Genomic DNA, 26,613 nt, shown 5'->3' on the forward strand with positions numbered 1-26,613 from the left:
GGAAAGTAATATTATGGAAGGACAGAAGTGCTAAGATGAGAGAAACTTTTGAAATGTAATGTGACTGTTGAGAATAAGTTATCCTATGTGTATGTCAATAGCAATATTTTGGCTACTATGTAATTTAAATTCTGCATTTTTCACCAATTCCTCCCTTCAGGTTCCAGTTCTAATTTTTATTTGTCTCTGAGCTAGTGGGTGAAGACTTGTCTCCCATACACAGCATATATAAACATGTGCAATACCTGCTCTCCGGTCTTTATGTAGGAAGTGTAAAGGAGCAGCAGCATGGAGGACATTGGCCTTACTTACTTAGCAGTGTAGCTGTGAATTCAGCTCTGGTGGGAGATATAACACTTACAAGAAGTAAGGGACAGCTTGAAGGACATTATACATCACTACTGAACAGGGTAGCTGTGAATCCAGCTCTGGTGTGAGGTATAACACTTACTAGAAATAAGGGACAGCTTGACGTACATTATACATCAGTACTGAACAGGATAGCTGTGAATCCAGCTCTGGTGTGAGGTATGCCACTTACTTGAAATAAGGGACAGCTTGAAGGACATTATACTTCAGTATTGAACAGAGTAGCTATGAATCCAGCTCTGGTGTGAGGTATAACACTTACCAGAAATAAGGGACAGCTTGAAGGACGTTATACATCACTTCTGAACAGGGTTGTTTTGAATCCAGCTCTGGTGTGAGGTATAACACTTACCAGAAATAAGGGACAGCTTGACGGACATTATACATCAGTACTGAACAGGGTAGCTGTGAATCTAGCTCTTGCATGAGGTATAACACTTACTAGAAATAAGGGACAGCTTGAAGGACATTATACCTCAGTACTGAACAGGGTAGCTGTGAATCCAGCTCTGGTGTGAGGTATAACACTTACCAGAAATAAGGGACAGCTTGACGGACATTATACATCAGTACTGAACAGGGTAGCTGTGAATCTAGCACTTGCATGAGGTATAACACTTACTAGAAATAAGGGACAGCTTGAAGTACATTATACATCAGTATTGAACAGGGTAGCTGTCAATCCAGCACTGGTGTGACTTACTTGAAATAAGGGATAGCTTGAAGGACATTCAGCTTTGGTTGCATTCTGCCAGTGTATTCCTCTTCCTGTTTTCTAATTCAGCTCTTTTTTTCTGCTCTTCAATTAGCAGTTGTCATGTAAACAATCAGTGACTTGGCTGTCCTCGTCTTATTTTGACTTTGATTTTACCCATTTTTCTAACTGAATGATCAGTCCAGTAGGCAAAAGAAGAATTGTCTTATATGTGAAGAATGAAGCATTTTCCTCCGACATTACAAAATTACTTATATTTGATTGTATCATTGATTTGTGCAAAGTTTCTTGAAAACAAGAATGATCAAGAAAAGGAAATCTATCTTTAGATAAAAGTAAGAAAGTGGTAGATTTATTTCTAAATTCTCATCCCAATTTGCATTCCGGTTTTCAAAAGTTCTCACGATACACTGACCCTCCATGACGTGTGGCGATTGCTTCTCTGCAGTCATCTGAGTCAACAGAGATCAGGGTTAGAATGAAACGTTATAACTGATTTATAAAACTGGATCATATTATTAACTGTCACGATTCCTTGTGAAGAACGTTCTGTATTGTTCTGCCATGCTCTCCTGCAGAGCCGGTATATGTTGCCTATGGTGCAGAGCGTTTTGTAGGATGAATGCTCTGCTGGCTGTTTCACAGCACTGGGTTCACGCTGGTCCTGGGAGGTGCTCTCGCAGATGACTTTGGACTTGGACGTTTTTCGACTTCAGACTGCTGTTTACCCGTCTCTGCCTGTCCTCCCTGTTTCTGTTGAAACTTCCTGGCTTCTGACCTCGGACTTACTCCTGACCACGTCCTCGCCTGCTATCTGTATCTTGTACGTATTCTCCTGGAACCCTGACCTTCGGCTTGTATCCTGACCTCATCTCTGTCTGCTCCCCATGTACTGTCATGCCCTCCTGGTTTATGATCTCGGCCTGTCTGACTACCTCTCTATCTACTGCATACAAGTGGCGGTCATCACATTAACATTCAGTGATGTACACAGCACATCTCCTCCTCCATCTACCCTCTCCTTGCACAGAGTCACAGAGCATGCTCAGTAGATTCCTCTATACAAGTCAATGAGCCGTTTTTTGGTTGACGTCTTTGTACCAATGGCTATGAGGATTCTTAAAATCTGGACATTTATTTACAACTAATGAAGCAGTTGACACTTAATGACAACCTCCATAGAGTAATGAAACATTAAGAAAACAGTGAGATTTCACTGAGAATGGCAGAGTCTCGTTATTCTTCTCACTGATGTTGATAACGTCTGAGATTTTTGTCCCCCAAATCTCTGTGGTCCCTAGAAACTTAGGCATATAGTTCAAGACATTAAATAATTATTATTGACACAACACCTTACCAATTTTAACTTGTGTATTCCATGAAGATATTATCATAATTATACTCTCTATATATGAACATCTGTAATTAATTGCAGTTTTTTCTGTCCATTCCTTATACCTGTCCCACCATCTATAAATGTCGTATGTAATTTTTTTGATTTTAATATGTTTAATACGAATTATTTTAGGCCTTGTACTTTTTTATTTGGTTGTTTATACCTTAGTTGCTATTGTAGCAAATATATTTTTTATTATACCATAACAATTTGAATGAACATATTTTGACATTATTAAAGATTTATACATAATGTGTTGTGATTTCCTCGAATAATCTCGATTATGATAATTATACAAAACGATTGCTCATTGAGTTGATGGTTTTGAATTTACATGTTTTAGCCAGAATTTTTAAAAATAGATCACGTACCTATTATAATTTCTTAAATATCAAAAAACCTTTAGATAAAAATCCCTGAGGATTCAATAAATAAAGGAAATGATGATGAAGTTGATATTAAAATTTTTATTTTTATTCAATAATTAAAATAAATATTCATTATAAATCCATAGAAGTAAAAGGCGGGAAAAAGTCCCATAAATTATAGCAGCGGTTTACTAGGAATATAAAGTGCTTAGTGCAAGGAAGGACCACTATAAAATAAATATCCATTTATCATATACAGCAAAGTGCATAGTGCAAAATTAAATATCCAAGTGATATGTTGCATATGATAGAGATATAGTATAATTACCCATATAGAACAATAAAGTGTAAGGATGTATTAAATTGTAAAGGAAACTATACCTTCAATGTGGTCTGTAAATGATCCAAAGTGTACTGCTATGCCCCGATGCGCGTTTCAGCGATCCTTTCCTCAGGGGGTCACTGAAATGCACGTCGGGGCATAGCGGTACACTTTCTTGTTCTATATGGGTAATTATATTATATCTCCATCATATACAACATATCACTTGGATATTTCATTTTGCACTATGCACTTTGCTGTATATGATAAATGGATATTTATTTTATAGTAGTCCTTGCACTAAGCACTTTACTCAGTGCTCAGTACTCGTAACTAGTGATGAGCAGGCACTACCATGCTTGGGTGCTCGGTACTTTTAACTAGTGATGAGTGAGCTCTACTATGCTCAGGTGGTCAGTAGTACTCATAACTAGTGTTGAGTGGGCACTACCATGCTCGGGTGCTCAGTACTGGTAACTAGTGATGAGCGGGCACTACCATGCTCAGGTGCTCAGTACTGGTAACTAGTGATGAGTGGGCACTAACATGCTCAGGTGCTCAGTACTCAACACTAGTGAAAAGTGAGCACTATAATGTTCGGGTTCTCGGTACTCGTAATGAACAGTTGGTGCTTGGATGGGCCCGAATCAAGTACCCGACTATAATGGAATTCAATGGTGGACTCAAGCATTTTTCCGGAAGATTTTTCTGCGCTCACTCGAGCATCCAACTGCTCATTATGAGTTCCGAGCACGTGAGCATGGTATCGCCCGCTCATAACTAATAAAGATGAGCAAATCCCCCGTGGTCAGTTCACCAAACTAAAATGAACAAGGGGTGCGTTCGCAAATCTTTATCGTACCAAACTTCAAACCATTATCAAACCTTCCCGAACCCCATTTGTTTTAATGGGAAGCTAAATGTAAAGCACAGAAAACACCTTTAGGGGACTTGAAAACTTCCAAACCAGCAGAAATATGTTTTACAGTACAACACCACTGTTTTAGCATAGCCATTAGCTTCCTAGGCTATTGACATAAGAAATATAGAGGTGGATGAGAGACAGGTGTAGAGCTGGCACTCCCATATTCCTGACAGTACAGACAAGACACAAATTGGAGACCTATGTAGTAGTCTTGGCATTAAAAATCCTTCCAGGGACACAGCAGTACAATATCATCAATTACCCCCCTCCCCATAGGGTGTTAAAAGAGCAGGGCGGTACGGTCCATGCAACACCCAGGCTGTGCGCCGGTATTTTAATTTGCAAAATTCAGCTCACATAAGTCACAGGAGTAGGCCTTTCTTTCAAAGAACACTGGCAGTAACCACTACACAAAATTTGGAGGCACATCTTGTAGTCTCTGTCTTCAAAAACAGCAGTACAGCAGCATCAATTTCCCCCTCCCCATAAGCCCTTAAAACACCAGAGAGTAATGGTCAATGTAACACATAGGGTGTGGGCCAGTATTTTTTTTTTTTTTTTTTTTAAATCAAGACATGGATTAGGGGCAGGCATAGGCCTCTCTTTCCAGGAACACTGTCTTCAAAACCAGTAGTACAGTAGCATTAATTGTCCTCTCCCCAAAGGGCCTTAAAACACCAGGGAGTTATATTATGTGCAACGCACAGGCTGGGGTCGGTATTTTAATTTGAGAAAGTGAGCCCACAGTGACCGTACCTTCTGCAGTGGCTCATCCAGGACATAATACTGCCATAGAAATTGCAGTACAACCAGGTTGATCCATGGAGTGCAAATGCGATGTCACCCAGACATAGAGTCGCCCAGCCATAGAGGCGCCACTAGGTTTGTTTTTCATGCACTACTAGTACCTCCATTCCCTACTTCTATGATTTAATGTGCCGATTTGTTTCACAACAACACCTCTCCCTACATTGCACTTCCCTATTCTAAACTATCGCTGGCCTATCTAGTTAATCTGCTGACCATTAAATCCCTAATCTCACTGTCTAGCAGCAGAACCTTCCCTGATGAGCAACATTCAGAAAATGGAGCCAATTCAAAATGGCCGCTATTTATATGCACTCTGCAAGCCAATCACAAGAAGCCCTTCTGTCTCCACCTTGAGAGTGTTTGCTGCATCGTGATTGGCTGCAAGAACATCCACAAATAAAGCTAAGGAAAAAAAACAACATGGCACCGCAAATAAAAAACCTTCTACCGGTGCAGAGTCCCCGCTTCCTCCACTGATTTTACACATCCCCACCTCAAACAGCATCAGAATCATATACAAAAGCAAAAATAGCTATGAAAAAAGCATTTTTGGAAATGCTTGGGGGCAGAAAACAAACAAAAGCAAACATTACGGACTTTTCAGGGTGGTGCTCAGTTTTGCCGGGCCCAAACGAACAATCTCAGGCTCGTATCGAATTTGAAATTGGCAAACCTTTATCGAAGACACTTCCTGTATGGAGAAACTAGTCCATGCATAAAAATGTTGCAAATATTGCAATTCAGAATATGGGCATTGTCATGAGGTTGGCGGCACAGTGGCTCAGTGGTTAGCACTGCAGTCTTGCAGCGCTGGGGTCCTCGGTTCAAATCCCACCAAGGACAACATCTGTAAGGAGCTTGTATGTTCTCCCCATGTTTGCATGGGTTTCCTCCGGGTTCTCCGGTTTCCTCCCACACTCCAAAGACATACACATAGGGAACGTAGATTATGAGCCCCAATGGGGACAGTGTTTCTGATGTATGTAAAGTGCTGCGGAATATGTTAGCGCTATATGAAAATAAAGATTTTTTTTTATTTATTTATGAGGTCCTTCTCCGATATCAACAGAGCGAGAGATGGGTGAAGAATCCAAAGAATATTTATTTCATGCGATCCAGAATGTCTGTCAAATAATCCACCACACAAAGGGTAAAATAGTCCAGTAATGGCATAAATGTCCCAGGGATCAGTCAGAATCCTCCAGCAGTCCTTCTCCAGGGAAATCGGGGTTTTTCACAGTCTCTCTGGGGTGCTGGCCACAGCCTCAGTTTTTCCCTCAGAGGATCAATCCTTCTCTCTTGTCTTTTCCAGCCTGACTGACCAATTCTTCAGGTTAGCAGAGAGTTTATGTGGATCCCAAGCCCCTTCCCCAGACCTATGGACAGAAATACTACAGGGGGTTCTTACCTTCAGACAATACAATGTACACACAAGCAATACAAATAATGGACAGTGCACCAAGCCTAAAATCCAAACCTACACAACATGATACACAACCCCCATATTCCACCATCACAGGCATACAGTTAGGTCCAGAAATATTTGGACAGTGACACAATTTTCGCGAGTTGGGCTCTGCATGCCACCACATTGGATTTGAAATGAAGCCTCTACAACAGAATTCAAGTGCAGATTGTAACGTTTAATTTGAAGGTTTGAACAAAAATATCTGATAGAAATTGTAGGAATTGTACACATTTCTTTACAAACACTCCACATTTTAGGAGGTCAAAAGTAATTGGACAAATAAACCAAACCCAAACAAAATATTTTTATTTTCAATATTTTGTTGCGAATCCTTTGGAGGCAATCACTGCCTTAAGTCTGGAACCCATGGACATCACCAAACACTGGGTTTCCTCCTTCTTAATGCTTTGCCAGGCCTTTACAGCCGCAGCCTTCAGGTCTTGCTTGTTTGTGGGTCTTTCCGTCTTAAGTCTGGATTTGAGCAAGTGAAATGCATGCTCAATTGGGTTAAGATCTGGTGATTGACTTGGCCATTGCAGAATGTTCCACTTTTTTGCACTCATGAACTCCTGTGTAGCTTTGGCTGTATGCTTGGGGTCATTGTCCATCTGTACTATGAAGCGCCGTCCGATCAACTTTGCGGCATTTGGCTGAATTTGGGCTGAAAGTATATCCCGGTACACTTCAGAATTCATCCGGCTACTCTTGTCTGCTGTTATGTCATCAATAAACACAAGTGACCCAGTGCCATTGAAAGCCATGCATGCCCATGCCATCACGTTGCCTCCACCATGTTTTACAGAGGATGTGGTGTGCCTTGGATCATGTGCCGTTCCCTTTCTTCTCCAAACTTTTTTCTTCCCATCATTCTGGTACAGGTTGATCTTTGTCTCATCTGTCCATAGAATACTTTTCCAGAACTGAGCTGGCTTCATGAGGTGTTTTTCAGCAAATTTAACTCTGGCCTGTCTATTTTTGGAATTGATGAATGGTTTGCATTTAGATGTGAACCCTTTGTATTTACTTTCATGGCGTCTTCTCTTTACTGTTGACTTAGAGACAGATACACCTACTTCACTGAGAGTGTTCTGGACTTCAGTTGATGTTGTGAATGGGTTCTTCTTCACCAAAGAAAGTATGCGGCGATCATCCACCACTGTTGTCATCTGTGGACGCCCAGGCCTTTTTGAGTTCCCAAGCTCACCAGTCAATTCCTTTTTTCTCAGAATGTACCCGACTGTTGATTTTGCTACTCCAAGCATGTCTGCTATCTCTCTGATGGATTTTTTCTTTTTGTTCAGCCTCAGGATGTTCTGCTTCACCTCAATTGAGAGTTCCTTAGACCGCATGTTGTCTGGTCACAGCAACAGCTTCCAAATGCAAAACCACACACCTGTAATCAACCCCAGACCTTTTAACTACTTCATTGATTGCAGGGTAACGAGGGAGACGCCTTCAGAGTTAATTGCAGCTCTTAGAGTCCCTTGTCCAATTACTTTTGGTCCCTTGAAAAAGAGGAGGCTATGCATTACAGAGCTATGATTCCTAAACCCTTTCTCCGATTTGGATGTGAAAACTCTCATATTGCAGCTGGGAGTGTGCACTTTCAGCCCATATTATATATATAATTGTATTTCTGAACATGTTTTTGTAAACAGCTAAAATAACAAAACTTGTGTCACTGTCCAAATATTTCTGGACCTAACTGTATATATATATATATATATATATATATATATATATATCTCATGGCATGAGAATGAGTTAAAGAAATATATAACATGCTAAAACTATATCATAAAAATATCAATGAAAAAGTATAATAATTATGTGTCAAGAAAAAAGAATTTCAGAGTCATTCAGATATTAAAACGCTAAAAGCCCTGTATATGTGTATTTAAAAATATAGGATTAATTTATGGAAATTTGCTTTAGCACCTGAAATGGAAACAAACAATAAGAAGCTTGTGTATACAACAAACATGAATTTTATTAATTTCATTTTCTCCGAGAAGGTAAATATATTTTCTTAACACATTTTATAATAAACATTTGCTTTTGGCGAGATGAAGTATACAGATATTCTAACACATTCCATAATATAGAATGCCACATCATTGTTACTTGCTGGAATAACCTTCAACTTTGCTGGCGGGAGAATTTTTTTTGCCAATGAATGTTTATAATTGTGGTGCGTCATTGCAAATGTTATGGCAGAAATCTAATCCATCCCATAATACAATAGTTTCCAAAAAGTATTTATATGATCCCGGTGTACAGACAACAGAACGAGCAGAAGAGAATCCGAGAAGACGCCCAATCATCCACAATGAAGAACCTGGGGGCTTTACTTTGCATGATCTCTGCTCTTGTCGGATCTGGTAAGATGGGTGCAGCCACTTTACAGAATATATACATTGTAAACTTTTTTTGTCATGCTCCTAAATTAATCTATAGCTTAGAATATTACCTTTAAATGTTTTTATGGTAAATATGGTGACACTAGAACATTTTTTTAATCGGAAAAATGAGTGTTAGGAAAATGGGACCTCTAATAAATGTGCCCCAAAATTTTACATGGCACTGGCACTTACATGGGACAGTGGTATGTTCAGAAAGACCCAACTCTTTCCTCTACAATGCTTATTTTATGTGGGCTCATCTCTTACACTTCTTGCACTATTAACCCTTTAATGACAAGATCTGAAAGGGCCTTAAAAGATAAGGACATTTTTGGGTGCATTTTTTTTTTACTAAAAAGTCTGGGGATTTTTAGCTTTTTTTTTTTTTTTTACAGTGTGATGTAATTAAAAGTTTTCCATCTTTTGCTGTCTTCAAGATCCACGTTGCATATAGGGACAACTATTGCATTGCAATGCTCAGACTGACTGGTGGCACGCCTGACCCGAGCCACTGGCCAGTCCGAGCATTGCCATGCAATTGTCGTCTGTAGGATATGGCTGTATGACTGCACCCTTTCACTGTTCATTTCTGACTGTAGAATTAGTTAGTTACATAAGAATCAGTCAAGTAACTGATTATGTTGGGATGCTTGTAGCCAGTGCCATAACTAAAGTTGGGCCCTGGTGCAAAATTTTGAGGTGCAAAACAGATACAAACTCCCTAATATTGTATAGTTAACTAGCTGTAGTACCCGGCATTGCTCAGGATAGTAACTGTCTCTAGTTCTCTTTCCCAGTCTCTGTCTGACTGTCTGTCTCTCTATCGCTTTGTCTGTCTCTTTCCCTGTCTGTCTCTCTATCTCTTTCCCTGTCTGTCTTTGTCTGTTTCTGTCTGTCTCTTTCCCTGTCTTTCCCTGTCTGTCTTTTTAACTTTGTCTATCTGTATCTGTCTGTCTCTTTCCATGTCTATCTCTATCTCTTTGTCTGTCTTTTCTTGTCTGTCTGTCTCTTTCCTTGTTTGTCTGTCTATTTCCCTGTCTGTCTCTGTCTCTTTTTCCCTGTCTGTCTCTTTCCCTGTCTGTCTATCTCTTTACCTGTTTGTCTCTCTATATCTTTCCCTGTCTGACTCTTTCCCTGTCTATCTCTCTATCTCGTTCCCTGTCTGTCTGTCTCTCTATATCTTTCCCTTTCTGTCTCTCTCTTTCCCTGTCTCTTTCTTTTCATGTCTGTCTCTTTCCCTGTAAGTCTCTTTGTGTCTGTCTCTTTGTCTGTCTGTCTCTGCCTTTCACTGTCTCTCTGTCTCTTTCCCTGTCTGTCTCTTTCCCTGTCTGTCTAAACATCCAGGTTAACTGTCAAAACAGCCAAAATATTACCTCATAAAACCCCACACAATTAGTATACAGGAAAAGTCATGTGACTTACATCACCCTGTCTATAATTGGAGCCTATAATAACAGATCTGTTCCCAGCGCCATTGACTTTAATGTAAGCAGGTTTTTTGGTAACTAACTCCAAATCTGGATCGCTAACTTTGTGTTTCTGTGGACGCCTGTACCGCTAAATTTTAAAGAAATGTGTCTGTCTCTGTCTGTCTGTCTCTGTCTGTGTCTCTTTGTCTCTTTCTGTCTCTGTCTGTCTCTTTCCCTAGCTGCATTGTAAAGGCTGCTTTACACACAACAATATCACTAGGGATCTCATTAGCGATGTGACAAGCCCAGATCGTTGTTACGATTTGCCGAGTTCGCTCATAGGTCATTTTGTAGCGGTCACATGTACACATCTCAAAAACGATGCTACATCGTTCAACGATATATTGTTTGACCAAGGCGGTCGAGTGGATGTTGTTGGTCGTTGGCAGGGTGTCAAACGTAGCAATATGTCTGCTGCGTTCCAAACGACGAATAATATTTTGAAACTGAACGACGTGTCAACGATCAACGATTTTCACCCTATTTGCGATCTTTCAGAGTCGCACGTAGGTGTCACACGCAATGACGTCGCTAATGATGGCGGAAGTGTGTCATGAAAACCATGACCCCGACGACATATCGTCAGATAAATTGTAGCATGTAAAGCGGCCTTAACACGCCAACATTCTTCTGAAGTTCTGGCTGCATTGTGTCTCCCAGCTCCATTGGCTTTAATGTAAGCAGGTTTTTTGGAAAATAACTATAAAGGGTTAAAATTTCCCCTCATAACATAGTCTATGATATTCCTGAGTCAAATGGGGCGGCTGTGCAAAATTTTGTGATTTTTACATGCGACGGTGCTGATTTCTTTAGCGGACATACACATATACATGCACACATACTGTACATATATACACTGAGCTTTATTAAATAGATAATATGATGCAAATAAACAACTTTAAAACCCAAATGAAATTCAATTGCAAAAAAATGTTAAACCCAAATTATTTGCATTTATACAGAACCTCTTGCCATAAATAAGTACTTTTTGGGCTGGTGTAAATGTGGCTGTTATCCCAAATATGACATTGTTTCTCTTTTGATCCTGAGCTTCTCCATTCCTGTGATATGTCTCTTTCTTCCCTGCTCTTGTTACCTAAGGGGTACTTTGCACATTGCGACATCGCTAGCATCGGCTAGCGATGCCGAGCGCGATAGTCCCCACCCCCATCGCACATGCAAAATCTTGTGATAGCTGCCGTAGCGAACATTATCGCTACAGCAGCTTAACACGCACTTACCTGCCCTGCGATGTCGCTCTGGCCAGCGACCAGCCTCCTTCCTAAGAAGGCGGGTCATGCGGCATCACAGCGACGTCACACTGCAGGCGGCCAATAGAAGCGGAGGGGTGGAGATGAGTGGGACATGAACATCCCGCCCACCTCCTTTCTTCCGCATAGCCGGTGGAGGCAAGTAAGGAGATGTTCCTCACTCCTGCGGCTTCACACACAGCGATGTGTGCTGCCGCAGGAACGAGGAACAACATCGTAACATTAGTCATCCCTAAATTATGGAAATGACTGACGCTACACAGATCGCCGATTTACGACGCTTTTGCGATTGTAAATCGGTGCATTTAGGCTTTACACGTTGCGACATCGTTACTGGCGCCGGATGTGCATCACTTTCAATTTGACCCCGACAATATCGCAGTAGCGATGTCGCAAGGTGCAAAGTACCCCTAAGTGTGTGTGGTCCTCAACCCTTGCCTCTGTGAGTTTTTCTGTGTTCCACACCAAATTGAATAAAGGGGGCTTTACATGCAGCAATATTGCTAGCGATATCGCTGGTGAAAGTACCCGTCCCCGTCGTTTGTGCATCACGGGCAAATCGCTTCCTGTGGCACACAAAATCGTTAGGAGCCATCACACGGACTTACCTACCTAGCGACGTCGCTGTTGCCGGCAAACCGCCTCCTTTCTAAGGGGGCGGTTCATGCTTCGTCACAGTGGCGTCACTAAGCGGCCGCCCAATAGAAGCGGAGGGGCGGAGATGAGCAGCCGTAACATTCTGCCCACCTTCTTCCTTCCGCATTGCCGGCGGCCGCAGGTAAGCTGTAGTTCGTCATTCCCGGGGTGTCACACGTAGCGATGTGTGCTGCCTTGGGAACGACAAACAACCTGGGTCCTCAAGAATCAACGATTTTTTTGAAAAGGAACGACATGTCAACGATGAACGATAAGGTGAGTATTTTCCATCGTTAACCCTCGCTCGGAGCTGTTACACACAACGACGTCGCTAACAATGCCGGATGTGCGTCACGGAATCCGTGACCCCGGCGATATATCGTTAGATACGTCGTTGCGTGTAACGAGTAGAGATGAGCGAACCGGTCGCGGTTCGGCTCGAGGTCGGTTCGCCGAACGGGGGTCCCGTTCGAGTTGGGCTCGTCGAACGTTCGACGAACCAAACTCGAACCTATAGGCTATAATGGGAGGCAATCACAAACACATAAAAATGCATTATAAATGTACACAAACAGTTAATAAACATTGCCATAACACTTACCAGTCCCCGCAATCCCTTCTGCACTCTGTCTCCTGCCGCTATTCCATCCGATGATCGCTGAATCCTCCCGGTGACCGGCACTGCCAGCAGAGATGCAGGACCTATCGTGACGTCAAAATAGCCATGTGACCAGTCACGTGGCTATTATCTCATTGGCTACAGACTGGCCACATGACTATGACGCGTCATGTAGGACCTGCGAGTGCATCTCTCCGGTACACGGTGCACATATGTGTATCGCCGTGTACCGGCGACATGCTCTAGCACACGGTCGACTCCCTGTTCCGTTAGGGACCGGCTGACACAGCCGGTCATTAACGGAGATCACCGTTGCAATAGCAACGCAGTTAGCGGTGACGTCACCGCTAACCGCAGCTCCGAGAGCACCATTGCTATGGTAACGCGTCTGTCAGCGTTACCGCTGTTACCGCTGAGAGCCAGCACTGATCACTCACGGAGTGAAGGCTGCACGCTGCTTCCCGATTGTAGTGAGGATTGTAGTGAGGATGAGGTTCCCCAGCCCCAAGTGATGAGCTGGTGAACCTCATCCTCACTACAATCGTCACTACTACTACACTAGTGAGGATTGTAGTGAGGATGAGGTTCCCCATCTCATCAAGTGATGAGCTGGGGAACCTCATCCTCACTACAATGGTCACTACTACTACACTAGAAAGAAAGAAGACAGAAGAGCAGGATCGTGGAAGGCTGACAGGGGGTAATAAAGATGGAGTCTCTAATGTGTCTGTGTATTTATTTCTATTAAAGTATTTTTTCTCTGTGTGGTGTTTTTTTTTAACCCTTTATTGGAGATTCTTAATGGCCGGGTCAAACGTGCCTGACATTAAGAATCTCTGGCTTAATACTGGCTAGTAAAACAAAGCCAGTATTAACTCATGATTACCCAACAAGCCACCTGGCTCCAGGGCTGTTGGAAGAGTTGGATACAGCGCCAGATGATGGCGCTTCTATGAGAGCGCCATTTTCTGGGACGGCTGCGGACTGAAATCCGCAGCAGAGGCGCCCAGAAACCTTGGGCTAACCTGTGCTGCGGATTCCAATCCCCAGCTGCCTAGTTGTACCCGGCTGGACACAAAAATGGGGCGAAGCCCACGTCATTTGTTTTTTAATTATTTCATGAAATAAGTGAAATAATTAAAAAAAAACGGGCTTCCCTATATTTTTGGTTCCCAGCCGGGTACAAATAGGCAACTGGGGGTTGGAGGCAGCCCGTGGCTGCCTGCTGTACTTGGCTAGCATACAAAAATATGGCGAAGCCCACGTCATTTTTTTGGTGGGCAAAAAAATTCTGCATACAGTCCTGGACGGAGTATGCTGAGCCTTGTAGTTCTGCAGCTGCTGCCTGCTCTTCTCCATACAGACAGACAGCAGCTGCAGAACTACAAGGCTCAGCATACTCCATCCAGGACTGTATGCAGAATTTTTTTGCCCCCTGAAAAAATTGTGCGGGCTTCGCCATATTTTTGTATGCTAGCCAGGTACAGCAGGCAGGTACGGCTGCCGCCAACCCCCAGTTGCCTAATTGTACCCGGCTGGGAACCAAAAATAAAGGGAAGCCCTTTTTTTATTATTTCATGAAATGATTAGAAAACAAATGACGTAGGCTTCGCCCCATTTTTGTGTCCAGCCAGGTACAACTAGGCAGCTGGGGATTGGAATCCGCAGCACAGGTTGGCCTGAGCTTTCTGGGCCCCACTGCTGCGAATTGCAGTCTGCAGCCGCCTCAGAAAATGGCATTTTCATAGAAGCGCCATCTTCTGGCGCTGTATCCAACTCTTCCAGCACCTGCCTGCTATACCTGGCTAGCATACAAAAATATGGCGAAGCTCACGTCCTTTTTTTGTAGTTTTTTGGCAAAAAAATAAAAAATGCTTCCCTGGATTTTCCATTGCCAGTGAAGGTAACACCAAGCAGTGGGGGTTAGCAGCCAGTAGCTGCTTGGATTACCGCTAGCTAGCAATACAAAAAATGCAGCGGGAGCCCATATATATTTTTTTTAATTATTTATTTAAATAACTAAAAATAAAATGGGCTTCCCTGTATTTTGATTGCTGGACATCACAGTGCTGTAAAAATAAATCTTTAAAAAAATGACGTAGCGCTCCGCGGTATTTTTGATTCTCAGCGCAGATAAAGCAGACAGCTATGGGTTGCCACTCCCATCTGCCTGCCGTTACTTTGGTTGGCAATCAAAATACAGGGAAGCCCATTAATTTTTTCTATTTAAAAAATAGTTAAAAAAAAAAATGACGTTGGGTCCCCCCATTTTTGATAGCCAGCTAGGGTAAAGCAGACGGCTGTAGCCTGAAAACCACAGCTGGCAGCTTTACCGTGGTTGGGGATCCAATGTGGAGGTCCCCTCAGGCTCTTTTTTATAATTATTTTATAAATATTAATAATTACACAATAAAAGTAGGGTCCCCCCCAAATTGGATCACCAGCCAAGGTAAAGCGGCAGCTGTGGTCTGGTATTCTAAGGGTCGGAAGGTCCATAGTTATTGGGCCTTCACAGCCTAAAAATAGCAGGCCGCAGGCACCCCAGACGTGGCGCATCCACTAGATGCGCCAATCCTGGCGCTTCCCCCCAGCTCATCCCGTGCCCTGGTGCAGTGGCAAACGGGGTAATAAATCAGGTTGATACTAGCTGTAAAGTCACCTGAGATCAAGCCCAGCAGTTTGTGATGTCATGGCGTCTATTAGATACCCAACATCATAAACTGTCAGTACTAACAAAAAAACAAAAAAATCGACAAAAGAAATTTATTTGAAAAAACAGTCCCCAAAACATTTCCTCTTTCACCAATTTATTGTAAGAAAAAAAATAAAGGGGTCCCACGACGACTCTGGACCATCTAGAATATGGGGGGGAGACACTCAGGGAACGTATCCCCCATTTTCTAGGAGTGCGGACCCTTCATGTGAGGAGTGTGGGTGCAATGAATCTGCACTCACTCTCCCCGGGTCCACAGCAGCAGAGTCCATGTCGTAATGGTTGCTACCAAAGCTGCAATGCCCTGCTCATGAGGTAAGGGCATGCCTAATCAGGAGAACTACTGTAGAGGAAGCTCTGCTCACTGGTATATAGGTGCTCAGAGGTAATAATAGATAAAATTAGTGAGTAACCTCGGCACTCTAAATCTCCCAAACTAAGTCAGTAAGTCATAACGGATAGTAATGCAAAATCACTCTTTATTGGTCCGTATTAAGAAAAAAATTTTTTCATAAGCATATATGTTTTTGTCCAAAACAAGTTACAAATGACGTTACGGCCTGAGCCTTCGTCAGATTGGACTTATCTGCATGAAATCATGAAAAATGACAATAATCAGTATCACATAAGAGTGAGAGAACAATGACATAAACTCGAACAATGTAGAGGTACAATTGGGATGCAGCAAAAAAATTGCAACACAGCAAGAAATGAAACACATGATACAAATGTCATAATACAGTACAAGGACAATATAGTAATGACAAATATGGGGTCAGAGTAGGCTTAGACAGCTCTGGTACGAAAGAGATGTCAATCATAAAGTAACATGTGCAGTAGGTGTAGAGCTACAGTATGCATGGCAGAGCTAATGGGTAGACCGACCATAGAAAAAGAACGGAGAAAAAGTGGAGAAAAAGTGGAGAAAAAGTGGAGAAAAAGTAGAGAATAAGTGGAGAAAAAGTGGAGAAAAAAAATGGATAAAAAGTGAAGAAAAAATGGAGAAAAAGTGGAGAAAAAGTGGAGAAAAAATGGAGAAAAAGTGGAGAAAAAATGGAGAAAAAGTGGAGAAAAAGTGGAGAAAAAGTGGAGAAAAAGTGGAGAAAAAATGGAGAAAAAGTGGAGAAAAAGTGGAGAAAAAGTGGAGAAAAAATGGAGAAAAAGTGGAGAAAAAGTGGAGAAAAAATGGATAAAAAGTGGAGAAAAAAATAGAGAAAAAGTGGAGAAAAAGTGGAGAAAAAATGGAGAAAAAAATGGAGAAAAAGTGGAGAAAAAGTGGAGAAAAAATGGAGAAAAAGTGGAGAAAAAGTGGAGAAAAAGTGGAGAAAAAGTGGAGAAAATATGGATAAAAAGTGGAGAAAAAGTGGAGAAAAAGTGGAGAAAAAATGGAGAAAAAAATGGAAAAAAAACGTAAAAAAAGAGGAGAAAAAATGTAGAAAAAGTGGAGAAAAAGTGGAGGAAAAATGGAGAAAAAAATGGAGAAAAAGTGGAGAAAAAGTGGAGAAAAAATGGAGAAAAAATGGAGAAAAAGTGGAGAAGTGGAGAAAAAGTGGAGAAAAAGTGGAGAAAAAGTGGAGAAAAAAATGGAGAAAAAGTGGAGAAAAAGTGGAGAAAAAAATGGAAAAAAAGTGGAGAAAAAGTGGAGAAAAAGTGGAGAAAAAAATGGAGAAAAAGTGGAGAAAAAGTGGAGAAAAAAATGGAGAAAAAGTGGAGAAAAAGTGGAGAAAAAGTGGAGAAAAAATGGAGAAAAAGTGGAGAAAAAGTGGAGAAAAAGTGGAGAAAAAATGGAGAAAAAAATGGAGAAAAAATGTAGAAAAAGTGGAAAAAAAGTGGAGAAAAAGTGGAGATAAAATGGAGAAAAAATGGAGAAAAAGTGGAGAAAAAGTGGAGAATAAGTGGAGAAAAAGTGGAGAAAAAGTGGAGAAAAAATGGAGAAAAAGTGGAGAAAAAGTGGAGAAAAAGTGGAGAAAAAAATGGAGAAAAAGTGGAGAAAAAGTGGAGAAAAAAATGGAGAGAAAGTGGAGAAAAAGTGGAGAAAAAGTGGAGAATACGGGGAGAAAAAGTGGAGAAAAAGTGGAGAAAAAATGGAGAAAAAAATGGAGAAAAAGTGGAGAAAAAGTGGAGAAAAAGTGGAGAAAAAGTGGAGAATAAGTGGAGAAAAAGTGGAGAAAAAGTGGAGAAAAAAATGGAGAAAAGTGGAGAAAAAGTGGAGAAAAAGTGGAGAAAAAAATGGAGAAAAAGTGGAGAAAAAGTGGAGAAAAAGTGGAGAAAAAAATGGAGAAAAAGTGGAGAAAAAGTGGAGAAAAAGTGGAGATAAAATGGAGAAAAAATGGAGAAAAAGTGGAGAAAAAGTGGAGAAAAAGTGGAGAAAAAGTGGAGAATAAGTGGAGAAAAAGTGGAGAAAAAGTGGAGAAAAAAATGGAGAAAAAGTGGAGAAAAAGTGGAGAAAAAGTGGAGAAAAAAATGGAGAAAAAGTGGAGAAAAAGTGGAGAAAAAGTGGAGAAAAAAATGGAGAAAAAGTGGAGAAAAAGTGGAGAAAAAGTGGAGAATACGTGGAGAAAAAGTGGAGAAAAAGTGGAGGAAAAATGGAGAAAAAAAATGGAGAAAAAGTGGAGAAAAAGTGGAGAAAAAGTGGAGAAAAAGTGGAGAATAAGTGGAGAAAAAGTGGAGAAAAAGTGGAGAAAAAAATGGAGAAAAAGTGGAGAAAAAGTGGAGAAAAAGTGGAGAAAAAAATGGAGAAAAAGTGGAGAAAAAGTGGAGAAAAAAATGGAGAAAAAGTGGAGAAAAAGTGGAGAAAAAGTGAAGAAAAAGTGGAGAAAAAGTGGAGAAAAAGTGGAGAAAAAATGGAGAAAAAAATGGAGAAAAAGTGGAGAAAAAGTGTAGAAAAAAATGGAGAAAAAGTGGAGAAATAGTGGAGAAAAAGTGGAGAAAAAAATGGAGAAAAAGTGGAGAAAAAGTGGAGAAAAAGTGGAGAAAAAAATGGAGAAAAAGTGGAGAAAAAGTGAAGAAAAAGTGGAGAAAAAGTGGAGAAAAAGTGGAGAAAAAATGGAGAAAAAAATGGAGAAAAAGTGTAGAAAAAGTGGAGAAAAAATGGAGAAAAAGTGGAGAAAAAGTGGAGAAAAAGTGGAGAAAAAAATGGAGAAAAAGTGGAGAAAAAGTGGAGAAAAAGTGGAGAAAAAAATGGAGAAAAAGTGGAGAAAAAGTGGAGAAAAAAATGGATAAAAAGTGAAGAAAAAATGGAGAAAAAGTGGAGAAAAAGTGGAGAAAAAATGGAGAAAAAGTGGAGAAAAAATGGAGAAAAAGTGGAGAAAAAGTGGAGAAAAAGTGGAGAAAAAGTGGAGAAAAAATGGAGAAAAAGTGGAGAAAAAGTGGAGAAAAAGTGGAGAAAAAATGGAGAAAAAGTGGAGAAAAAGTGGAGAAAAAATGGATAAAAAGTGGAGAAAAAATAGAGAAAAAGTGGAGAAAAAGTGCAGAAAAAATGGAGAAAAAAAATGGAGAAAAAGTGGAGAAAAAGTGGAGAAAAAATGGAGAAAAAGTGGAGAAAAAGTGGAGAAAAAGTGGAGAAAAAGTGGAGAAAATATGGATAAAAGTGGAGAAAAAGTGGAGAAAAAGTGGAGAAAAAATGGAGAAAAAAAATGGAAAAAAAACGTAGAAAAAGTGGAGAAAAAATGTAGAAAAAGTGGAGAAAAAGTGGAGGAAAAATGGAGAAAAAAATGGGAGAAAAAGTGGAGAAAAAGTGGAGAAAAAATGGAGAAAAAATGGAGAAAAAGTGGAGAAGTGGAGAAAAAGTGGAGAAAAAGTGGAGAAAAAGTGGAGAAAAAAATGGAGAAAAAGTGGAGAAAAAAGTGGAGAAAAAAATGGAAAAAAAGTGGAGAAAAAGTGGAGAAAAAGTGGAGAAAAAAATGGAGAAAAAGTGGAGAAAAAGTGGAGAAAAAAATGGAGAAAAAGTGGAGAAAAAGTGAGAGAAAAGTGGAGAAAAAAATGGAGAAAAAGTGGAGAAAAAGTGGAGGAAAAAGTGGAGAAAAAATGGAGAAAAAAATGGAGAAAAAAATGTAGAAAAAGTGGAGAAAAAGTGGAGAAAAAGTGGAGATAAAATGGAGAAAAAATGGAGAAAAAGTGGAGAAAAAGTGGAGAATAAGTGGAGAAAAAGTGGAGAAAAAGTGGAGAAAAAATGGAGAAAAAGTGGAGAAAAAGTGGAGAAAAAGTGGAGAAAAAAATGGGAGAAAAAGTGGAGAAAAAGTGGAGAAAAAGTGGAGAAAAAAATGGAGAGAAAGTGGAGAGAAAGTGGAGAAAAAGTGGAGAAAAAGTGGAGAATACGGGAGAAAAAGTGGAGAAAAAATGGAGAAAAAAATGGAGAAAAAGTGGAGAAAAAGTGGAGAAAAAGTGGAGAAAAAGTGGAGAAAAAAGTGGAGAAAAAGTGGAGAAAAAGTGGAGAAAAAAATGGAGAAAGTGGAGAAAAAGTGGAGAAAAAGTGGAGAAAAAAATGGAGAAAAAGTGGAGAAAAAGTGGAGAAAAAAGTGGGAGAAAAAAATGGAGAAAAAGTGGAGAAAAAGTGGAGAAAAAGTGGAGATAAAATGGAGAAAAAATGGAGAAAAAGTGGAGAAAAAGTGGAGAAAAAGTGGAGAAAAAGTGGAGAATAAGTGGAGAAAAAGTGGAGAAAAAGTGGAGAAAAAAATGGAGAAAAAGTGGAGAAAAAGTGAGAGAAAAAGTGGAGAAAAAAATGGAGAAAAAGTGAGAAAATGTGGAGAAAAAGTGGAGAAAAAAATGGAGAAAAAGTGGAGAAAAAGTGGAGAAAAAGTGGAGAATACGTGGAGAAAAAGTGGAGAAAAAGTGGAGGAAAAATGGAGAAAAAAATTGGAGAAAAAGTGGAGAAAAAGTGGAGAAAAAGTGGAGAAAAAGTGGAGAATAAGTGGAGAAAAAGTGGAGAAAAAGTGGAGAAAAAAATGGAGAAAAAGTGGAGAAAAAGTGGAGAAAAAAATGGAGAAAAAGTGGAGAAAAAGTGGAGAAAAAAATGGAGAAAAAGTGGAGAAAAAGTGGAGAAAAAGTGAAGAAAAAGTGGAGAAAAAAGTGGAGAAAAAGTGGAGAAAAAATGGAGACAAAAATGGAGAAAAAGTGGAGAAAAAGTGTAGAAAAAAATGGAGAAAAAGTGGAGAAATAGTGGAGAAAAAGTGGAGAAAAAAATGGAGAAAAAGTGAGAGAAAAAGTGGAGAAAAAGTGGAGAAAAAAATGGAGAAAAAGTGGAGAAAAAGTGAAGAAAAAGTGGAGAGAAAAAGTGGAGAAAAAGTGGAGAAAAAATGGAGAAAAAAATGGAAGAAAAAGTGTAGAAAAAGTGGGAGGAAAAAGTGTGAGAAAAAAATGGAGGAAAAGTGGAGAAAAAGTGGAGAAAAGTGGAGAAAAAAATGGAGAAAAAGTGGAGAAAAAGTGGAGAAAAAAATGGAGAAAAAGTGGAGAAAAAGTGGAGAAAAAATGGAGAAAAAGTGGAGAAAAAGTGGAGAAAAAGTGAAGAAAAAATGGAGAAAAAGTGGGAGAAAAAGTGGAGAAAAAATTGGAGAAAAAAATGGAGAAAAAGTGGAGAAAAGTGTAGAAAAAAATGGAGAAAAAAGTGGAGAAATAGTGGAGAAAAAGTGGAGAAAAAAATGGAGAAAAAGTGGAGAAAAAGTGGAGAAAAAGTGGAGAAAAAAATGGAGAAAAAGTGGAGAAAAAGTGAAGAAAAGTGGAGAAAAAGTGGAGAAAAAGTGAGAGAAAAAAATGGAGAAAAAATGGAGAAAAAGTGTAGAAAAAGTGCGAGAAAAAAATGGAGAAAAAGTGAGGAGAAAAAGTGGAGAAAAGAGTGGAGAAAAAGTGGAGAAAAAGTGTTGAATGGAGAAAAGTCGGAGAAAAAGAAATGGAGAAAAAGTGAGAGAAAAAGTGAGAGAAAATTGGTGAAGAAAAAGTGGAGAAAGTGGAGAAAAGTGTGAGAAAAATGTAGAAAAAATGTAGAAAAAGTGGAGACAAAATGTTAGAAAAAGTGGAGAAAAAATGGAGAAAAAGTGGAGAAAAAGTGGAGCACCCTTTGGTGCCTTTCATGTGGCACTAAGGGGTGCTTAGCTTTGTATTTAGCCAAAAAAATGAAAAAAAAAATGACGTAGGGTTCCCCCTAGTTTTGTAGCCAGCTAGGGTAAAGCAGACGGCTGCAGCCTGCAGACCACAGCTGGCAACCTCACCTTGGCTGGTAATCCAAAACTGAGGGCACCCCACGCTGTTATTTTAAATTAAATAAATAATTAAAAAAAAAAACACGTAGGGGTCCCCCAAAATTGGATCACCAGCCAAGGTAAAGCAGACAGCTGGGGCCTGATATTCTCAGACTAGGGAGGTCTATGGTTATTGGACTCTCCCCAGCCTAAAAATAGCAGGCCGCAGCCGCCCCAGAAGTGGCGCATCCATTAGATGCGCCAATCCTGGTGCTTCGCCCCAGCTCATCCCGCGCCCTGGTGCGGTGGCAAACGGGGTAATATATGGGGTTAATACCAGATGTGTAATGTCACCTGGCATCAAGCCCTGGGGTTGGTGAGGTCAGGCGTCTATCAGATACCCGACATCACCAACCCAGGCAGTAATAAAAAAAATAGACGACAAACACATTTTTATTTGAAAAAACACTCCCCAAAACATTCCCTCTTTAACCAATTTATTAGAATGAAAAACAAATCCAGGTCTGCTGTAATCCAAGGGGTTGCCATGACGATCCACACTGTCCCAGTCAGTGAAGAGCAGGATGTTCCCCATTGGCTGGGAGAGCAGTGCAGTGACCTGAGCTAACATCAATGGGTCAGCCCAGGTCACTGCAGGGCATGACAAGTGCTGCTGTCAGCGAGGTACATTACCTGCGCTGATCTCCAGCACACTGACAGCACCTGTCACTGAGTTTAATGACCGCCGCCTTCACAGCCAAGTATCGCGAGAGGCCCGTGACGTCACCGCTAGTCAGTCTCGGGTCGGAAGCGACAGAAGGTGATGTGACAAGCGGCGGCCATGGAGGACAGTGACAGCACTGAGGTCGGGATGGCGGGATTTCATCACCGCAGGTAAGCCGAGCGGGACCATGTGTGTGTGTGTGTGTGTGTGTGTGTGTGTGTGTATGTATGTGTACATGCCGCGGGCAGGAGGGGGTGGAGCGAGCTGAGCGGGGAAGTGTGGGCTTCCTGCACGTAACTAGGATAAACATCGGGTTACTAACCAAAGCGCTTTGGTTGGATACCCGATGTTTATCTTGGTTACCAGCTTCTGGCAGGCTGCCAGCGATGGCTCCTGCACACTGTAGCTGTAAAAAGCCCTGCTTTTTGCTGCTAGAACCGTTCTCGAACGTATCTAGAACTATCGAATTTTAGCAAAAAGCTCGAGTTCTAGTTCGATCTCGAACAGCCCCCAAAATCACTCGAGCCTAGAACTGGAGAACCTCGAACCTCGAACCGCGCTCAACTCTAGTAACGAGGCCTTAAAACAACTATATTTGAATTCAGGGAAGATGGTTTATCACATAGGACTGAAGAGGCGCAGGAAACAAAGAATAGCAATGCCAGATTCAGGAGAACAATGACATTTACGTCAGGTCAAAAAATACATATTTTTGGCAAGTGACAGGTCTTATTTCTGTAAATAATCAAAGACCATCAAAGGTGCCCATTTGTACCAATAATTAAGTGCCAAATGTTTACAGGGTTCTGTTGTAAACAGATTGAATTATAGTGGTTGAATGAGCACCCCATATTCATAATAGTCAAATGAACTAAAGAATAAATAAAAAGTCAAATAGGATGCAGATATTAAAATAGGAGGCCTTTATGAGTCAAGAATACAAGTCGCGGAGGCGGAGTGCGGAGACAAGTGAGTATTCTTGGCAATGACCCACATCCGGGTCTTACTGGATAGATAAATCTCATGATAATCTGTATATAATTTTTTTGCCTGAATTCCTCTTACTGATTATTTCCACAATGTGTAACTGGTTAGTTTCCTTTTTACAGTCTTTTCCTATAAATGTCATTCATGCTACTGCCGCAACTCCACAACATGTAACGAGACTGAGATTGAATGCATTGGAAGTCAATGTATGACCGCCTGTCAATACTTTAACATTGGTGAGTACAACTTACCATATTTTTTATTTTATAAGACACACCAGATTATGACGCCCCCCTAATTTAGAGATGAAAAAGGTAAAAAAAAATGGAGTCCATCGTATGCTACAGTTGTGTCTTACCGGAAGGGGGTGGCAGTGGTGGTAAGGCGAGGTCATAGGAGGCAGGGGTGCTGGTGGAGTAGGGTGATGCTGCAGGTGCTGTGGTGGAGGCTTTACTGGCAGTGGGGGGGGGGCTGTGCTGGCAGCAGCAGCAATGGGGGCTGTGATGGCAGCAGTGGAGTCTGTGATGGCAGCAGTGGAGTCTGTGATGGCAGCGGTGGTGCTTTTGCTGGCAGCGATGAGGTCTGTGCTGGCAGTGGTGAGGTCTTTGCTGTCAGTGGTGAGGTCTGTGCTGGCAGTGGTGAGGTATGTGCTGGCAGTGGTGAGGTCTTTGCTGTCAGTGGTGAGGTCTGTGCTGGCAGTGGTGAGGTATGTTCTGGCAGTGGTGAGGTCTTTGCTGTCAGTGGTGAGGTCTGTGCTGGCAGTGGTGAGGTCTTTGCTGTCAGTGGTGAGGTCTGTGCTGGCAGTGGTGAGGTATGTGCTGGCAGTGGTGAGGTCTTTGCTGTCAGTGGTGAGGTCTGTGCTGGCAGTGGTGAGGTCTTTGCTGTCAGTGGTGAGGTCTGTGCTGGCAGTGGTGAGGTCTGTGCTGGCAGTGGTGAGGTATGTGCTGGCAGTGGTGAGATCTGTGTTGACAGTGGTGGAGTCTGTGATGGCAGCGCTGGAGCCTGTGATGGAAGCGGTGGGGTCTGTGATGGCAGCGGTGGGGTCTGTGATGGCAGTGATGAGGTATGTGATGGCAGCGATGGGGGCTATGCTGGCTGAGTGGAGCAGGGAGGTGTAGTGCGTGTCACAGATGCTTTGTTGGCAGTGTGGGCTTCAAAGAAATGGTACCCAGAGTCGATGTGTGTGCAGATGGAGCTCTTTGCTCAATAATAAGTCTAGAGCTCCATCTGCGCTTGATCTGACACTGGGCAGCATTATTTGAAGCCAGAGCATTTGGTACACCCACTGCACCGACCTATTCCACAGAGCCGCCCGCACAGGCAGAAACCAGTCCACACAGACAGTCAGACAGCTGCCCGAACAGGCACTCATGGTAGCCAGCACAGTGCCCATTCTCCACCTTCCGGTAAGCTACATTTGGATTTAAGATGCACCCCACATTTTTCTTCCCAAATTTTTGGGAGAAAAGTGCATCTTACAATCCAAAAAATACGGTGATTCTTCTAACAAACTTACATTATTGCCCTCTCAGATATTTCTATGTATTTCTTTTGTAGGTGAAAATAATACCTTTAAGACAATATATAGAGGATGCGCTAACGAAACTTTGTGTGGAACCAAGGGCTCGGCCATGGTAACAAATATGAAATTTCGATTTAACGTTTTCTGCTGCACCGGACACTTATGTAACAATCAAAGCTATGAGCGTAAGTATCACAATGGTATTACCTTTAAGGCATAAATAGAGAAGTCCGGCTCACCATTACTGATGACCACCAATCCGAGTTCACAGCTCGACCTAAGAAATGCCAAGGGCTGGGTTGAAGATAAATAAAAAGAAGAAATCCGGCTCAATGAACAGAATCCTCTTTAATTCTGATTAAGGGTGGACATGCAGCAGAAATGCGTTGATGCATATGTTAATACAGCAATTTTATATAAATATTTGATTTCCCATGTAAAGAAGATTCTGTTCATTGAGCCGGATTATTTTGTTTAAAGGGGTAGTTCACCCTTTTATATTACTGGCCACATTGATATTGTGTTGAGAAATAAAGTTTCCCTCAAATACCTTGTGTTGCCAATAGTGCTTCTGAGTAGTGCTATTGCGGTCCATTCACTCCCTTCGTGTGACTCCTGGGCTCCATGACATCTGATGTCCGGTGTTGTCACATCAACTGAGGCGACCGCAGTCTTCCTGAGTGACTGGTCTGTGGGTGGCATTTCCTTGCTCGTCACAGCCCAGAGTCACAGCCCAGCATCTCCCTTCTCTCTCTTTTACTGCAGAGCACCGCATGCAGGAGTGACGTTGGGCTGTGACAAGCGGTAAAACTCCGCCCACAGCCCAGTCACTCAGGGAGACCGGGACTGGCCGCAGTGATGTCGGGTCAACAGGAAGTTGACGTGACATCACCGGATCCCAAAGGTCACGGAGCCGTGGGGTCATGCAAAGGGGATGAGTGGACCACAATAGCGCCAATCACAGGCACTATTGGCAACACAAGATATTTGAGAAAAACCTTGTTTCTCAACATAATATCGATGTGGCCAGTGATGAAAATGGATGAACCTCCTCTTTAATTCATTAACTGTAATGGATCAAAGGGTGCTTTACACGCTGCGACATCGCTACCGATATATCATCAGGGTCACGTCATTAGTTACGCACATCCGGCGCCGGTAGCGACATTGCAGCGTGTGACACCAAGGAACGACGATCAACATTCGCAAAATCGCTCAAAAATGGTGATCGTTGACACGTCACTCCTTTCCTTATATCGTTGCTGCTGCAGGTACGATGTTGTTTGTCATTCCTGCAGCATCACAAATCGCTTTGTGTGACACCGCAGAAACGACGAACATCTCCTTACCTGCGTCCACCGGCAATGCGGAAGGAAGGAGGTGGATGGGATGTTATGTCCCGCTCATCTCCGCCCCTCCGCTTCTATTGGTCGACCGCATAGTGATGCCGCAGTGACGTTGCTATGATGCCGAACGCACCTCCTCCTTGAGGGAGGGATTGTTTGGCGGTCACAGCAACGTCGCAGACAAGGTATGTCCGTGTGACACTGCCGTAGCGATAATGTTCGCTACGGCAGCTATCACAAGATGTCGCATGTGCGACGGGGGCGAGTACTATCACGTTCGGCATCGCTAGCAATCGCTAGTGATGTCGCAGCATGTAAAGCACCCTTAAGTCCTGATGGGTCTGTTTGTCTGTGTATATTGCACCTATATCTACCCCC

General features: G+C 41.7%; 1 protein-coding gene across 1 annotated transcript in view; it reads left to right on the forward strand.

Moving 5' to 3' along the window:
• Positions 1 to 8,675: 8,675 nt before the first annotated feature.
• Positions 8,676 to 26,613, forward strand: part of LOC142256635 (phospholipase A2 inhibitor and Ly6/PLAUR domain-containing protein-like) — a 45,151-nt gene continuing 27,213 nt past the window's right edge. The window contains exons 1-3 of the mRNA XM_075328430.1: positions 8,676 to 8,754; positions 23,490 to 23,603; positions 24,925 to 25,074. Of these exons, the coding sequence (XP_075184545.1) occupies positions 8,703 to 8,754; positions 23,490 to 23,603; positions 24,925 to 25,074 (316 nt within the window). The 5' untranslated portion in view covers positions 8,676 to 8,702. The remainder of the gene's footprint in view (positions 8,755 to 23,489; positions 23,604 to 24,924; positions 25,075 to 26,613) is intronic.

Source organism: Anomaloglossus baeobatrachus, chromosome 11 (genome assembly GCF_048569485.1).
Source record: "Anomaloglossus baeobatrachus isolate aAnoBae1 chromosome 11, aAnoBae1.hap1, whole genome shotgun sequence".
Classification (NCBI taxonomy): Eukaryota; Metazoa; Chordata; class Amphibia; order Anura; family Aromobatidae; genus Anomaloglossus; species Anomaloglossus baeobatrachus.